This window comes from Seriola lalandi, unplaced genomic scaffold (assembly GCF_002814215.2).
Source record: "Seriola lalandi dorsalis isolate HSWRI2012SDOR001 ecotype SW California unplaced genomic scaffold, Sedor1 jcf7180002054581, whole genome shotgun sequence".
NCBI lineage: Eukaryota > Metazoa > Chordata > Actinopteri > Carangiformes > Carangidae > Seriola > Seriola lalandi.
The window spans coordinates 51,832-69,301 of record NW_019525134.1 but is presented as its reverse complement, the minus strand read 5'-3'; the positions used below and the strand labels follow the sequence as shown (position 1 = coordinate 69,301).

General features: G+C 41.2%; 1 protein-coding gene across 11 annotated transcripts in view; it reads left to right on the top strand.

Annotated features, from left to right (window-relative positions):
- The window catches only part of msi2b (musashi RNA-binding protein 2b), a 220,734-nt gene that overhangs the window by 176,400 nt on the left and 26,864 nt on the right, over nucleotides 1–17,470 (top strand). For all 11 annotated transcript variants that reach the window (XM_087177123.1, XM_023418169.2, XM_087177121.1 and 8 more), the window contains one exon: nucleotides 1,333–1,407. In XM_087177123.1, the coding sequence (XP_087033249.1) occupies nucleotides 1,333–1,407 (75 nt within the window). The remainder of the gene's footprint in view (nucleotides 1–1,332; nucleotides 1,408–17,470) is intronic.

The following is a 17,470-nucleotide window of genomic DNA, read 5'->3' as shown; positions in this document are numbered from 1 at the left end:
TGAGATCAGTGATGTCCTCACAGACTGAGGTAGTTCTTGTTTATGCAGTCTGATTATTAATTATAATTATTAACACATTTAAAACATGATTCCCATAGAGTAGCGGTTGCCCTGGTAACTCTTGAGATAACTACCATAGATAACAAGTTAATTACTGGACAAACCTTGTTAAACCAGTGATAATAAACGGCCAGGAGTGAGGTGCATGCTGGAGCTGGAGCTCTCACCTCCCTGGCCCTGGCTTCTTCTTCTCATATTAACACATGAACCTTTCTGCTGTGCTGAAGACACACAGAACATAAACAGACGCCAACGTCATCTCAAGGCACCTGCTATAAAGTGTTATTACACTGGGCTATAAAAATGCCTGGGAGCTTATGGTTGAATAAAAAATGGAAATGAATTAGCCAGTAAAGAACCAAGAGCAGTAGCTTTGGTTTCCAAGTACTGACCAGTTCTTGATGAGTAACTATAATGAAGGCTTAATGCATGAAGATGGAACTGGTACAAACATGTGCTGTTAGGCTCGTGCTGATGTACCTTAAATGTGTTTAAATGTAAAGACCCAGCTGATTGATCCATGTGGCTGAAGCAGCTGGTATAAAGAGAGACTGTTCAATATCGGCATCTATACACCAGGTCTGCTTCTCCTGAAAGACAATTATTTTACCATCCAGGCCAAATTTTTGAAGTTGTGACCTTGACTCTTGTAGGTTATAAAAACATTTTACTCACTAAATGAATTGGCTATAAATTAATATCTCACAATACAGCGGCCTTAAAACAAGCAGCCAGAGCAGTATGATCAAGATTAGAGGCTCATGTAATTGAGTGTAATTGTTTGTTGTCAACACACACAGCAAATGATTTTCAGTTGACAATCTACCATCAACATTATGAGCTGTAAATACCTGCCACCTTTTTATTAGGCTGGAAGCATAAAAATGAATCTCTTCTTGATGATTGCAGGTTTTCAAACAGGAGCTGAGATTAGACATAATTCACCCAAGACTTTTTATATGCAAAGTATTATTCCAAGATGTGATAGTTGCTCTGAACTATTTTAGGCTTATATTCATGTTTCTTTTGGATTATTTTAAATAACTTTAGATTTTGTTTGACAAAATGTGAATACTTTAGTGGTAGGTTTAAAACCAGCCTTTCAAGGTTTGTCTCCCTCTCAAAATGTGTGTGTTTATATTCAGTATTTATATATATATATCTCCCGGTGTGCGTCTCTCTGTGTGCTTGTACAATATCACATTTGTATGTAATATATACATAATTTCTAGTTCTCTCATCTCTTTTGAATCTCTTTCCTCTCTATCAAAGGTTACCCTAATATTGTGGCAACGTACGGCCGCGGATACACTGGATTCGCACCAAGCTACAGCTACCAGTTCCCTGGTGAGTTAAAGGCTTTCTTAAAATATCAGTGTTGCAACTGATTTCTGTTCTGCACCCTGAAGCAGCACAATCAGACACACATGCTCAAACACCAACACACACACACACACACAGACACACACACAGACGCTCATCCATATACACGTCAGTCATCAAGTAATCTTCAGGGTTATAAGTATGTTACGTGTGTGGATTTTTAAACTAGGTTTTGAAAGCTAACGTGTAGTGAAGTAAATTGCTTACTCCTTTTTATCCCATACTTGAACATGACCATGACCACATGTCTAAAATGTGGAAAGTTCCTCGTCTTCCGTGGCCCAATGTATGCAAATTCATCTGTCGAGAAGCGGAAAAATAAGCAGCGCTTTGTGTAGGCAGATTTTTAAAATGGTGGTTCTTAGAATGGAAAATGAATGAAGTCATTTTCTGCATTAAAAGTGTTGACTCAGAGTGCCGGCCACTTTAATGGGAGTCCAAATCGGAGGCGTGCAGTCTGGAGGTGAGCAGCTGCACCTGTCTGCTGTGACAGGGGCCTGTGGCTCCGAGGGGCCTCACTTAGACAGGCGTCCTGTCAATTTCATGCTTTATTTAGGGACTTTACACATACTTTGTTTTGCCGTGCCAGACATCATTCCTTCCACTGATAAGACGGAATAGGAAATATTTGACAGCGGCTCAGATCTCTGTAATATCTTTGTGAAATAGATTCAGGAATGGTAAGACAGGAGGTCCAGCTGTGACCACCTGCAGATCAGACATATGCTGGATTTATACTTGACCACAACATTATTTGACAGAAAAAAGGGAATAGCAGCTTCTCATCAATGTGGGTGAACACGAAAAGCATACAAATGTTTTGTCGGGTTTTTTTTTTTTTTTTTTTATGGCATCATTTACTGATTGACACAAATGTGAGTCAGAAGACCGGGAATGTGAAGGAGTGTTTTTGTGTGTGGCATACATCTGAGACGACATTTAGAATCAACCAGAATGAGTGTTTTTCGATTCCTTCATGTTCTGTTAAAGCACCGAAAACATCTGTAAGCTTGGTTCTACAAAAAGAGAGAGAGACCAGAGATTACAGGGAAAGAAGTGATCAGTATAAGTAACTCTAGTTAAACATGGATTTTCAAAATGTTTACTATTTACAACAAATTAAAGGATATCACCTTCCCCGAGGCAGAATGTATGATCCTGTCCATGTTAAACTCAATTTAAAGAGTTTGATAAAGCTGTATGATTAAAACAGCCTCCTCTGGGCTAGCTCAACTCTTGACAGGGTAATTGGAATTTTTAATGTATGAATCAAACTCCCTGTCCAAATTAAATAACCTCAGGCCAAATATTGACTAGTGTCCTTCCTTACTAAGATGTGGAAGGCATCTTCAATTTCAGATCAAAGGCTTTTTTCCCACTGTACACAACCTCGCTGAAACACTATAAATAAATGGAGCTGGGACTAAGTCGGCTCGATCCGAGAGGTGTAAATTGTGGGCAGCATTTCAAGGCTTTTTTTTATTCCCAGTAAACCTCATGGGTCCACTGTTAACAGAAAAAAAAGTGGTTAGGTGATTGCTCAATTGTCAGGATAAAACAGTGATAAAGCATTGATCAGTGATGAAACACTGAATTAAGTGCAAAAACTCAATAAGACATACGGAGAAACCAGAGCTGACATCCCTGTGGCTGAAACACAGTTCAAGTAGAAAACAGAATCTGAAAGAGACGTGAAATACACAGAAGCTGAGTTAAAAAAAAAAAAAAAGCTTTCAGTGCAGCCAGTTTGACTCAAATCTGACACCAGCTCAACAGCTGTTAAACTGAATCTGACAATTTAGCTGTCTGGTCCTTGTGGCACTCCCAATTAATTTCAACATGTGTTTGATATTGATCACACACAGTATTTTTCTGTGTCGTATTTGTATGCCGTGAGTTGCTTACAGAATTATTCCATCAGAGCCTTGGCATCATTACTATTTAATGCACTTAGAGACCTTCACATATTACTGATGGAAATCACATCATCCTCTATTTGTCAAACTAAACTTGTCCGTGGCAGTGAGCGTCATCACAGCAAAGCCCCACTGAGCAAACTTATTTACATGTTTTCAGTGGTATCTATGAGAACTGGTAGTTACTAAACATCTATGTGTTTATCTGTCTCAGAGTGATGTAGTTCTGTAAATGTACCTGTTGTAAAGTGTTTGTGTCTCAAACCCATTACACCCTTATGAGACGTCTGCTTCACATTCACATTACTCAAACTATGAAATCATTAAACTGAGTTTCTGTTGCACTTCTAGCACAGAAAGTCAGTTTATAACAAGAGCGTGAATTGATCTCTGCACAAATGTTACTCAGTCGTTTTAATTGGATTGTTGAGGCTTTTCAGAACACATTGATACTGGACAGAAAGAAGACTGTGGGAGAGAAGTGTTTGATAGAGATGGCCTCTCTTGATTTTTTTTTGTTTAATATGCTGTAATCATGCACTGCAGCATTATGCTAAAACTGAAGTTCTGTTGAATTTGAAGATGATGCTGCATCCTGCATGTGTAGTGACAATCAAGAAGACGCAGTTTTTACCTTTACCTGAGAATTATAGATAAGCCGGTGTGACACATGATTAGCAGCAACTCTTTCTTTGTTTCTATCCATCAGAGCTTTTCTTTGTGATAAAGCTATAACTACCTGATTGTTTATATGTTTGAGTGACATATTTTCTTCAGCTAAAGTTCTTTTGTTTGGTAGTGGGTTAGACTTTTCCATGAGGCTCGTAACACATTGATACACCCTGACATGTGGCAGTCATCCCTGTCTGATCCCAACATTTTCTCAGACTGTGCTAATGCACATACATGACTTTGATCCAGGCTGTGGCTTTGTCAGTGTCAGATAAAAGCTGAGGGGACTGTAATGTATGCATGTGATATGTGAGTGTTGTCATGTTGTTTTCTGTGTGGATGTAAACATCCCTGCTGTTTAAGATGTGCTGAGGTTGTTACTGCCTTTACCTTCAAATAACACTGGCCCCACCAGACTGGTGTTGTTGTGCTGCTGTCACCACGTGATTTCAAAAGGAAATAATGCTAATATCTCTGACTCCCTCAGTCTTGACTTGTAGCTGAATTTCCATATTTATTTTCAGTCCCTGAACTAACCTCACTTTGAATTGAATTTTTGCTTTCACCAAAGTCCTTTGCGTACGCACCCAGGACATGCTCTGGGGCAAGGCTCTGATAACCTCTAGTTCAAATCCAAACATTTTCATCACTGAGGTCCCATCCTACACTAGCATGTTGCTAAAGGGGTCAGTTTACCCAGACTGCAACTGCAGTGGCATAGTTAGGTCTTTACCAGCTAACAGGCCATCACATATGTTAAAGGCAACAAAACCTGAAATCTGGCGACCTGGAGCATCACTTGACTCATCATCAGCAGTGCTGCCACCACCCGTTCACTTCCTGTCCAGTCCTCATGCTAACAGCCATGCACCGAGCATTTAGGACACAGAATGCAGGACAATCTCTTCTTCCCCTACTGGCTCATTTAGGTAACACCTGCAGTCAACAAATCAAAATGATAAATAACAACCTTGAGGCCATGACACAAACCAGAACATTTTCTAACTCACACCTTCTGGTGTTCAGCCGTGAGGATCATTGTGCTTTTATTTGGGTTTAGGTTTTGCAGCCTCTCAGATGTGAGCTGTCACAACACACACTTAAAAATAAAGTTGTAATCAGAGAAAGATTCCATTCAGCAAGTGAGAAAATCTGTTTATTTTCAGTTTAACCTTTAACGGCTTCTGCACTTTCACTACCTCCATCCTGATGCATTAATAAATACACTTTTATAGTGAGAAGACAACATTGGCAGGTATCCTCTGCAACTCTGTCAGTTGGCTTTAAAGTGATGTCAGGGTGGTACATATCTGTGAGTGTAGGTATCAGTATCACAGGCCGAGCTTCCGTGGGTAGTTGACATGTCAGTCGTGTAGCTTCAGTTTATTTTCAGACCGCTGTATGAACAAAGCTTAAATAAGGACTTATTGTTTATGTGATTTAAACTGACAAAGTTTCATTCTTCAACCACATACATTATCATTCGTACTCTATCACTCGGCCCATGAATGAGGTAAGTAATAATGTTCTCTATATGGCACATGAAGCAAGAATCAGAGTATGAGAATGCAGCATTAGGGAAGTGGTCTTAAACGATTTTATCAGGCTACAAAGAGCAAACTGAAATTGAAATGATCTTTGAATTAAACTGAACTACAGAAGGACGTCACTTTGACTCTATCAGACATTAAAGAGCTCCCCACTCCCTTGGTACCTCAGTTAAAAACAGATTTTCAGATAGCTTCAAAAGGAGAGAAACATTTCAAGTTTGGTTGAAATTAAGATTCTTAGGTTGTGGTAGTGGGAGTGAGGAATGTATCCGTCCTGTTCTTAGCTGACTCACTCTTCCTGCTGTACTGCATCTGGTACATTTATTTAATTAACCACAGTCTTTGCCACCTAGAGAGGAGCTACATCCATCTCACTCCTCCATATGTTTGTACCACGTCTGTTTTCTTCGTTCCATCTGAGCTGAGGTTATAAAGTACATGAGTGCACAAAGAGATCAAACCCACAGGATAGAAACATGTTTTTCTTTACACTCTTATAAGTAGACACCTAATGGATTAGATGGGCTGCTGTTTTCTTCTTATTTTAACCCAGAATGCAGCTGTGAATATGGCTAGCTGTGAAACTGTAATAGCAGGAGCTGACACGGCATAAGGAACATTACTGTACATTATTCTCGTTTTTATGCAGCAGTCTAATTAGCATTAGCTAGCTGATAAATGTGCTATTGTATTATTCAACTCGTAGCGCCCAGGGGAACATCCCAAGATGTGCTATATTCAAAGCATGAGGTGTCTCGTCTGGAGGACCTAACCTGATTAAGGCACTGAAGCCACATTCAAATAAGTATCCTCTGTGATCAGAGCTTCACTGTGCATTGAACTGTTGTCTCACTTGTCTCAGATGACCTCAGGTTGAGACTGTATACAGTCACAGATTCTCTTGTTTACTGTGGATATTAAAATGCAAATGCTGAGGAAGAAAATAGTTTTTAGCAATAAGTGTAAGTTTATGCACTGTAGTTTATGTACAGTGTAGTTTCTGCTAATGGTGGCAGCAAATGTAGAAGAAATATGAATAGGTTTAAGAATGATAGGATGGTCTATTGTGTGCATGATGTATGCATGAATAAGAAGCTTGTCTGTGTGTGGAAAATGTAATTAAAAAAAAAGGAAATGGTGTATGCATGTGTGCATAATGCATGTGAATAAGCTGCAGAAGTGAACATCAAAAGCAGGGATACACCCCTCATACATTCATATTGTACTTTCTATTGTTAACCAGTCTTGTATCAGTTCCTTTCATTACACACACATGAGTGCACAGTTGAACGCACACACACACAACACACAGAGAAAAGGGCGTCTTCATAGAAAGACTGAAGTTCAGGACTCTCTCCCATTTTCTTGTGTGACTTGCTGCCTCCACAGCCGTGCCCTCAGAGCCTCCCCTGGCATAAATGACCATTATGGCTCCATTAGGGCTGCTACTAGGAGGTCATTATGCTACACTGAAAAACCAGGGATGAAGATGTTAGTGGGGTCCCATCAGGGGAGAGACACAGACTGAGTGAGAGAAAGACATAACACTCAGTCATCCAGCTACTCCAGATGTCATGACAGACAAACAGCAGTTCAGGTCCAGTGAGTCAGACTCTTAAGTAGTAAAAGAATGGAGGACAAGGAAGATGAAGGAGGGAGAGGGCAACGGTAAGTGCAGCGAGGATGCAATGAGAACAGAGGGGTGGGTAATGTTAGGTTACCAGTTATCTACTAACACTAAAGAGATGGGTGATGGCTGAGTGTGTGTGTATGTGTGTGTGTGTGTGTGTGTGTGTGTGTGTGTGTGTGTGTGTGTGTGTGTGTGTGTGCGTGTGCGTGTGTGTGTGTCTGTATAATTCTGTCACATGGTCGATGGCTCCACCAGTTCTTATAAAGTCAGAAACAAGGACTGTGTCAGAACAGATCTGCCAGAGAAACACTGTTGTTGCTCCATACAACTGTAAGTAACAGTAAAGAAGTCAAGGCTGCTGACCTTTTGACCCCCCAGAGCTGCTGACCTGTCCAACTGGTGTGATAGTTACTGCCCCTGAGGGCTGCATGCCCCAGGACACTGGGGCAGATCCAACCAAGCATATGATAAATGCACCAGTGGTCACACGGGGCGTTTATCCTGAGACATCATTTAGCCTTACAGGGTTTAGCAACTGTCGGCTGTGGGGAGATGGAGATGTGTTGACATGGAGTATATAGAGCTTTGAACAAAGATGGATTCTGGAGGGTCAGTGGCCCAAGACAGAGTAGATGGTTTCATCGTGTTCACAGCAGATCAATCGAGTCCTGGTTGAGTCCATGTGGTCTGTGTTTTACTCTCATCCACAACCACCTTTCTCTGTAACATAGAACGTTTTTATGCAAGAGGATATTCTGAAAGAGAAAGTCGAATCCAGAGAAGTCGAGCCAAGCAATGTCTTCATTACTTTTTTTTTCTTTTTTGGTTTTTAGATGAGCCACACAATTCCAAACAAAAGTTGTGACGAGCAACCAGAGGATAAATCTCTGATACAGATTAAAAGTGATCACAATGACTATTTTAACATGATGTTAATGCCGCTCGTCGCCTCCAGTGGCTCCTTTTCATATTAAAAGCCCTCAGGCACAGAAGACTTTGACTGTGACAGTTCATCACAGTGTTGGAATCAAAGACAAACTGAAACTGTATTTACATCAAGCTGGAGTCAGACTCTCGGAGCTCTGCTCCATTCATGTCAACATCATGACTGGTACTAATCTAGTACTAATTAAAACTGTGACGACTTCTTTTCAAACTCTCTGTCCAGTGAAACTGGACTCTTGCTGTAGTTCATTACCTCCTGTGTGGATTATAATGTAGTTTGGGACAACAAGCACAGTCATTATCAAAATTCACATATTTAATATTTCCCATGTCAGTACACTTCTTGGCTGCAGTTCTGGAGCAGGTGGAGAAAGTCAGTGGCCTGAGGCTGATGAGGATCTTACCTGTGTCATGGGTCCATGCAACATTGTCCTCCATGAGACGGATCCCACTGTTTGTGTCTTTACTGCACTCATGAGACGTGGCAGAGGCGCACGCAGCAGCGCTGTTGGTAGAAGAGGTTTGTATCGAACTACAGTTACACAGCAGATTGTCCCTCAGATCCTGTGACCATCTCTCTATAAGCTGGGTGAGCTGTGACCCCAGCAAGTGGTCCCACAGGCCAGAGTGAGTGCTACAGGGCTGGAAGCAGATGGCCCTCCTGATGCCACACTGACTCACAGATTGGCTTTAATTGCCAAGGCTGATCATTTGCCCAATGAGTCTGTGGAGGCCGGGGCACTCCATGAGTCGCAGGCCTTAAAATAGGGCCTGACGAGGAGCGTTGTGATCTCATACGCTCGAACGACCATGCACAGCACATCTTCTCTCACACACTCGGACACACACACACACACACACACACACACACACACACACACACAGGCATAAAACTGACAAAATCAAAGACTCTTCAAGGCTGCCTATGAAGGCAAAAGAGGTGGAGAGACTTTACCAGGGGCCTCTCTCTGCTCTCCTGTCTGCCTCTCTGACTCACTGTCTCCACAGCAATGCTGACTACACATGTACACACACACCCACACACACACACACACACACACACACACACACACACACACACACACACACACACACCTCCCCAGGCCATGACTCCGTTCCCAGTGACAGCAGTGTGTGTGCTACTCTGACGTCAGCGGACCGCACAGTATGTCATGCCCCGTCTACTTCTGTATGTGCAGTCATAGAGCTACTGTTCCCAGATCAGCTTTGTTCTCTGTTAAGTGCCCTCACATATGCTCTATGTACATGTGTCTTGGTGTGAGCGGGGGACAATATAAGCTACCGCTGAACTGTCTGACTTCAGCAGGTGCAGTCTCCTCAGCACATCACAGGACAACTGGTTTTCTTTATCACTATCACTCTATCACTTTTCTGTGTAGATGCAGTGTTTACTGCTCTGTCTGCTCACAGACATACAAATCAGGTCACGTGCACATGTACGTGCACCTCGTCGGATGTGTGTGTGCACCTGTCTCTACAAACACAGCTACTGCACTCTGACACAGCAGTGCTGAAAGGCTATTTCCTGAAAGTGGAAGAGAAGGCTCACCTCATTTGCCCAGGTCTTAACTCACCCTCGGACAGCAGATGCACTGAAGGTGAGGCACGGCAGGCACCAAACCCAAACTGGTTAGTTTTGAGATTCGTTCTTTCCTTCTTTCAGACTAGTGAACAGGATGCACATTGAGGTTTTTATTTAACTGCACTTTGAATTTGTATCTGTAGCTTTCACCTAAACTCACCACACCTTAGCATTCTGACACAACATGCAGTACTGGACTGGTCGTCTGCACCATGTCATCTCATGGTAAAGCTCTCTCTCCTGCACACTGTTGTCAGATCCAAACATGGTCATTTCCACTTCACAGACGCTTCTCTGTAAATTGTGGTTTCCAATAAAAATGTATGGAATTTTACAATTCATACCTTTAAGGGCTGTTTTTCACAAAATGACTTTTTTCTCACAGAAATCTTTCCAGGTTTATTCCTGTCTGTATTCTGAAGGATTTTATTGCGGGGTTTTCACATATATCATTCGTAGCCTAATTTATATAACATTTTATGCCTAAAAACATGGTGAAAATGGATGTTTTTATGGCTGTTGACAGCATTTTCTGAGTGAGTGAAAAGATATCCAAAATACCCTCAGTAACAAAATGAAACAAGAGATTTGAACCCTGGCTTCATCTAATCTCCACATTTATGGTCTGGAAATGTAAAAGAGTGCATATTTAATTAGCTAATGCCTCATTTGCATATTTAGACATAACATTTCTGAAAACTTGTTATACGAAAAATAATAGTCTTAATGTAAGTAGAGAAGTGGGGAAGATTCATGGCGATATCTATTAGTTAAAATTTTGAGCCCATTCACCTTGAGTGTCTTGCCTGAAGCAGGCAAACAGTCTTCCATGGAGACCCACAGTCTGGGCTCCTGTGGTGGGGAAGATGAGCTGCTGTAAGAGGCAGAGCAGCAACGCTGAAGCTCATTATGTCTCAACTGTTGAGCTGCTGGTGGAGAAATGAAACTTGAGCTGCCAGCTGCCTCGTACATGTCTGCCACCTTTAGACACTGCTGACCAGCAGGAGAACAGAGCAGCAGCACAGACACAGGCAGGCAGAGCAGTTCAATATGTGTGTCTGAGAGACCGGGCTCTTGTGTCTGCTGCCTGTTGTTTTGATGCCACCCACTGTTCGAGAGCTCCAGGCTCAGAGAGTCGGGTACTTGCTACGTCTTTACCCAGCCCCCCCACCACCACCACCACCTTCCTTTCTCTTTATCCGTCCATCCCTCCCTCCTGCTGACTGTGCTAATAGCGCTCTAGTTGCTCTCATCCCCTCTTTCCCTAGTGAAGGGACACATGGAAACACGTATAAACATGGATGCATGTTTTCATTATTACAGCACACAACCTTCTGCATGCCTCCCCTCTATGTGGAAACACTGTTTACAGCTGCGCTAATCAAGTGGAAGCCGGTGTTGCAGTGCTATTTTTGGGTCATGCCACATTTTACCCTAGTTGCCCCTGGTATCTAGAGCAGTGCTGGATTGTGTAACTGCAGTTCATGGAGCTGGCTGTAAGAGCTTGGCTTTAAAATCATGTTCATGTAATAGTGTCTACAAAGCTGCTTCTTGTAATTATTATTGTTATTATTACCAACATGCATACATCTGATTTTATTTTCACTGTAAATTTATCATCTGCAAAAGCAAGTTGGACTCACACTGATCAGTGCAAATACACAAACAAATGTTTAAGTTGATGGTGAAATGACACTTAATGCTCTCACCTGAAAAAACCTGAAATCACCCCCATTCGTCACTCGTCTGTCCCTGCACTGCCACCCTCACAACTGGGAGACAGGCATTAAAATGCATAAAAAATTAAGGCTGTTTACTTGGACACTAATGAGAGGAGACTTAAGTAGTCTACTTTAATCAGTATGATTGGCTCCATGGGGACCACACAGACAGGGCCATAACAACCGATTCACTCAGAGCTCACAGGACCTCTCACGGTGTCTGAAGTGATGTCCGAGGAGATCGCACTGCAGAGACATGTTGCCTTTACTGATCCCAGGTTGGAAAGGAGCTCTGCAGTTAAATGCACTGAAGCAGACCATTACATAAGCACCACTGCAAGGTCAGACATCTGTGTCCTCCCTTTCTGTGTGTCTGTTTAAGTCACCATCATAGACTGCCTTGGTATGAAGGTTGTGAACTGAGACCCCATCCCATTCACAAACCACTGTCACTGTTTCCACAAGCAAATCGATGCCAGATTTTATCCCTGCACTTTACTGTTTCCATTCCACTGTCTTTATCTACTGTGTGTGAGTGACTGAGGTATGCTGAGGCTTGTGTGGGAGCAGAATGTGATCAGTTCTGTGGCATGGGAGTAGTTTCCTTTTCACTGAAGTGCATGGAGGAAGTACAAAGAAGAGGTTAAAAGAGCGGCTACACTTCAATAAAGAGTCTAGTTTGTCCTCTTTGATGCTATGCTGCCATGCACTTGAGCTACAAAGGAACGGTGCTCTTGTCACTGAGAAGTGAAGTAAAAAGACATTGAGCTCTTCCTGAGCTCAACACACCACATCACAACATCACAGTCACTCACACACACCAATATCTGTGGTGCGTGTTCAGGGTTCACACCTTCAGAGGCTGCACTCAGAGTGGAGGGTACTGTTACCTTGTAAAAGTATGTGAGTTTTTTTATGAATTCTAATTTATGATTGATTTATTCAGGACTAAAGTTGTGTAATATACATTCATGTGAAATAGAAACTGGTGAGGCAATCTGCAATTCATTACGCCAGATTTCACAGATAATGTAGTGAGTATGGAGACTGGAGCTCTTCAGCTGAAGGGCTCTGGGTCGAGCCCCCTCGCCTGCAAAAATCCACCCTGCTGAAGTGTCCTTGAGCAAATCACTCAGTCCCTACCAGCTCCAGCGCGGCTGGTGGGCAGCTCAATCTTTCTTCACCCCTGACCTTCTTGTGGATTTCTCCACAGGTGTCAGATCATATGTTTACCATCTGCGGACACTGCTCTCTTGTCATTTATACATATCTGTTCTCTTCAGGGTGTCATGGTTACATTGGATCAGACGATGTGTCAAACTCATTTTCATCCATGATTATGTCTCGTAAAGTTACAGAGCACCTCTGAGACATTTTTGTTCCCTGTGCTTCTGAAGGGTTACCCAGTTGAAATTAGTGGTCTCAGACTTTTGGACCACTCTGTATCTCCTTCTCCTTCCTCATCATGTTGTTCAAAGGTACAATATAAGATACAGGTGCAATTACTGCCATAAAGCCAGGCTTCTCTGAGCTCCGCGCTCACTCCACCTCGGTAATTGACTTTTTCTCTCCCCAATCAGAAGCCACAAAAGCTCAATGGTGAAGGATGAGTGCGCCAAATGGTTTCATTATATACAGAAACCTATGGCAAAAAAAGAGCCACGTCTTGGGTAAAGGGACACACACACACACACACACACACACACACAAAAACACAAACACACAGAAGCACACATATACTGTATACATACTGAAGATATGATCATATCAGCGAGCAACAGAAAATGGACTGTTCTTATCATACTGTACAGAGGACGGGGTCTTATATATGTTGAAGCCATCCTGTATTTAGAGCTCAACTCGCACATGTAACCACATATTCACCTTCAGTCAGGTGATCACAGGATGCATTGTCTTCTACCTTTTACTCTAATTTAGACAAGCTGTATGATTGTGTCATAGTATGAAGCAGAGCAGTAAGGACATGCGAGTATGTGACTTCAACAGTTGTTGCTAAACAACATGTCGATCCGTTATTCAACAGTTGGGACACTGTGATGTCATATTGAAGTGTATCTGTCTGAATATTATTAATACAGTAGTTCTTTGTGTTTGATGACATCATGCTCAAAGGAGAACTCTAATACATTTTGATATTTTCAGTGAGAAGTGATATTTTATTATTTTATTTTTATTGTATAAATAATTATTTTAGCTTGTGTCACAAAAGTGGTATATAAACTGTATAAATATATATATGCCTTTTCTCAGTACATTATATTTACGTTATATTTACACAAACAATGGCTCTGATTACCCACTGGGAAACCCTAGTGATTTATTTTTTCATTGTCCAGGACGTTAGAGGACTCAAAGTCGCTAGTATGAGTCAAGCTTCAGAAACATTGGATCCAGCATTCCTATAATGCAACTTAGCATTTGAGCATAGCATATTTCATTGGATTATCCCTGTCTGATAAATTTCTACATCTCCACATCCAACACAGGCTTTCTGTTAAATATCTTTCCCTCCAAAGCCATGAGAGTTATTATTCAGCTGTTTTCACACACTGTAGTTCTCCTCATGATGAGTTAACAAAGTCACTGTGTAAAATCGGTGGATTGCCCCTTTAATGGGGCAGTTACATTAAAGGTATTAAATGAAGTGTGTAACAGGCCTGTAGAGCAAAGGAATGAAATGTTGATGTGGATGAATTTAAAGGGCAGCTTCATGTAGATGTTTGAGCTGTTATTTACCTGTTGGAGTTTAGTGCAGCCATGGTGTCAGACCTACCTTGTATCCCTGTTCTCTGTGTGACCTTTGCAAAGCGTGCAGACAATCCAGACGCTGAAAGAAACCACACCTACACATGGCAAGATTCATTTGAATGATTGACAAGCAACCGGCTCTGTTAATCAAGTTATGCTTACTCTGATTAGGACCTTAATGTGAGTAAGATAACCCGGTTAAGGTGTTTACATGAGAGTTTGCAATAATATGCGTATTGCATTAGTGTGGTTATAATTGAATTATTGGTGTGCGTGTAAATACTCTTTCTCTCTCTGGCTCATTCCCAGACAGCAGTCTGTGTGTTTTATGTGAGGGGAAGTCTGTGTACTGTAGGTCTCCACTGATCAGAGGAGAGGTGAGACATCAGCATGTGTGCAGCAGTTCATATGAAAGACACCTGGCTCTCTCCAGCTCTGTGATTTATGCCTTTGATAACGACGACCCAGAGATGCTTTCAACAACAACAAAGTAGTGCTGAAGGATGACAACAATAGGACACTTGTCAGTCTGGAGATGAAAAGATGTCTTGCTCTGTCTCTTTTGTAACTTTGATATATGTTTTATCTTTACTTTATTTGTCTCTATATGTTTCTCGATATCTTAAAGGTTATTGATGAGGTAAACTGTGAAGTGGAGTCAGTTCTCCATCTCTGACAGTTCCTCCCACCTCCTGTGAGAAGGAGGCAGTGAGCTTTGCTGCCTCGGCTGTGACTTATCAACTGGTTTATTTCAGTTGACTTGTTCCTCTCACTGTCAGTGACCACAAATAACATGCAGCCCCTGTATGTTTGTTATATTTTCATCACATTTTTACAATAAATGTATTTTTTAATGTGATATGAACTTCTCAGTTAAATAGAGTGTGGATAGTAAACTACAATATGCGATAAATGGGGCCACCTGGTTCATCAGCATCGGTGCTTTGATAAATTTGCTATTCTAGTTTGGTAACATAGTGAAACCTACATGAATAATTCATCAACATTCTTATAATGCTTTTTTTTTTTTTTTTTTTTAAGCAAACACATTTGTATTTTTTTTCGTTATCTGCTGAAATTAGCTCAGTTTTAATGGGAAGCTGGTTAAATAAAACTGAACTCTAACATTAAGTTATCATGACACATCCATAGTCCATCACATTAAATACATTTTGGTTGAGCTGGTTTAACTTAAAATATACAGCAAAGTCAGCAAGTACCAGCATTCATCTGCCCAGCTACTGCACTTACTGTAAGTCTGTAGTATGAGCGATTTTGTGACAACTATATTAGATTCTTTGCAAATTACATGTAAATAACTACACACAAAAATTAAACAATTTCCTAAAATATGATGCATCAGTATAATTTAAACTAGTGCAATTCCTCCAGGCCTGCTACTGTACAAAATTAAAATAGAACTGATCAATAATTCAACACTCCGAGAGGGACCATTCTTCAAAGATAAATACTTTGACTTGTTTTTTATTACCATTTTTTTCTGTTACTTTTCACGTTAATAGTGAAATTCATTAGCTAATGCAACAGTATTTTAACACTGCAGATTTCTGAATTGACATTATTATATTTCTACCTTGTTTTCACTTAACATATTTTCCTATAGTAACACCTCATGACACGTTCACTGATGTAGCAGAAGAATAGCACTGTTCATTGTGGGTGTGGCTGATATGTTTTACCTGAGTGTAATATGCGCTTGTTGCTTGACATAATCCAAACACCTCACAAAATTCCATGAGAATGAATTGGACAGCCGTGTCCTGGCCTTATTTCTCCCTCCATTTCTCATTCACTTCATCCTTTGGTCTCTCTGTTTTACTCTTCCACTCATGTGGCTAATGTCATTTTCTGTTCATCTGTCTCACTCATCTCCGCTCTTTATTGTTCATCTGTCTCCCTCCCTCTGTCTGCCCCCAAAATCTACTGTAGCTGTAGAATGAAGGGCTTGTTTCATTGTTCTCCGTTAGCCAGAAAGCTAACCCTGGTTAACTACACTCCAAAGATAGTACCTGATGAAAGAGCACGTTTCTTTTCAGCTTGATATAATGTTAAAGTCTTTTTCACCAAAAATGTCGATGCTGCACATATTTACATTATCTACTATCTGATATATCATCACTGACTTTACACCAGTTGACTACAGATATTGTGTATACTACAGTATTAATGTAGTACCAGGCACTATTAGTTTTCATTCTCATAGTGATATTAAAATGTGGGCATATTTGATCCATGTGGCCTCCACAGAAGTCTCAGCTGTCCCTGGGCTCCTCCTGTGCATTAGATAGTTGACAGTCTTCTTATAGCAGAAATAAGTGGAGTGCTCTGTGACTGATGGAGCTCCTCTGTCAGTGACGGGGGAGCTGCTGCTGGCAGTTTTGGGCCAAAGAACAGTACAGATTACATTAACATCAGTCAAGCTGTTGTCAGACTGCTAGGACATAAATAGGACCTTATTGATGCATAATGCAACAACTTTTCATTGTGAGGTTTTCTGAGTAATAGGATCAGAAAGTGAGTGTTACGCTAAAACAGATCTGCAGAAATGTTTCAGAAATAGTTTATCAGGAGAAAAATGAAATCGTACAACAAAATATCAGAGGAAATCGTATAAATATGTCATTTTGTAGTTTGTCACCTTCTTACTGTGCAGGGTTGAACGTATAGTAGATGAACTGATGAATGAAGCAGGTTGAAACCATGGTGACATTCAGAGGGATACAACATCGGTGGTCATCACCACTTTAAAAGCTGCATATTCAGCAGAGTGCTGTGACAGTTTTGTAATGGGAAAACTCAGCTTTACGCCCAGTCCTTGGAACTGAGCTGTTTGATCACTACTGACACTGCCCCCACTGCATCTCTCCTCCCACTTCCGTACAATCATCTTCACACAGACTCGCAAAATACAGGTGCAGCTAAGAAAAGAACTGGTGTGCACCCAAGAAAAATGCCACTTTACTGGCACAGAGCGCCAGCATGTGCTATGCACTGTCATCAAAATAGAGCCTCATGAGCTCTGGATGCACATTGTGCTCCTTTAGCGCACAACACCGTTCTGTTTGTTACCTCGGCTGAAGTTTATTTTAGAAAAGGATTACATAAGTAGGATATAAATGTCTGGATGGTGATCATTATTGTAAATAGTGGAGTTGGATGGATAGAAAAATACAAATTAATGTGAACGACAGAATATAACA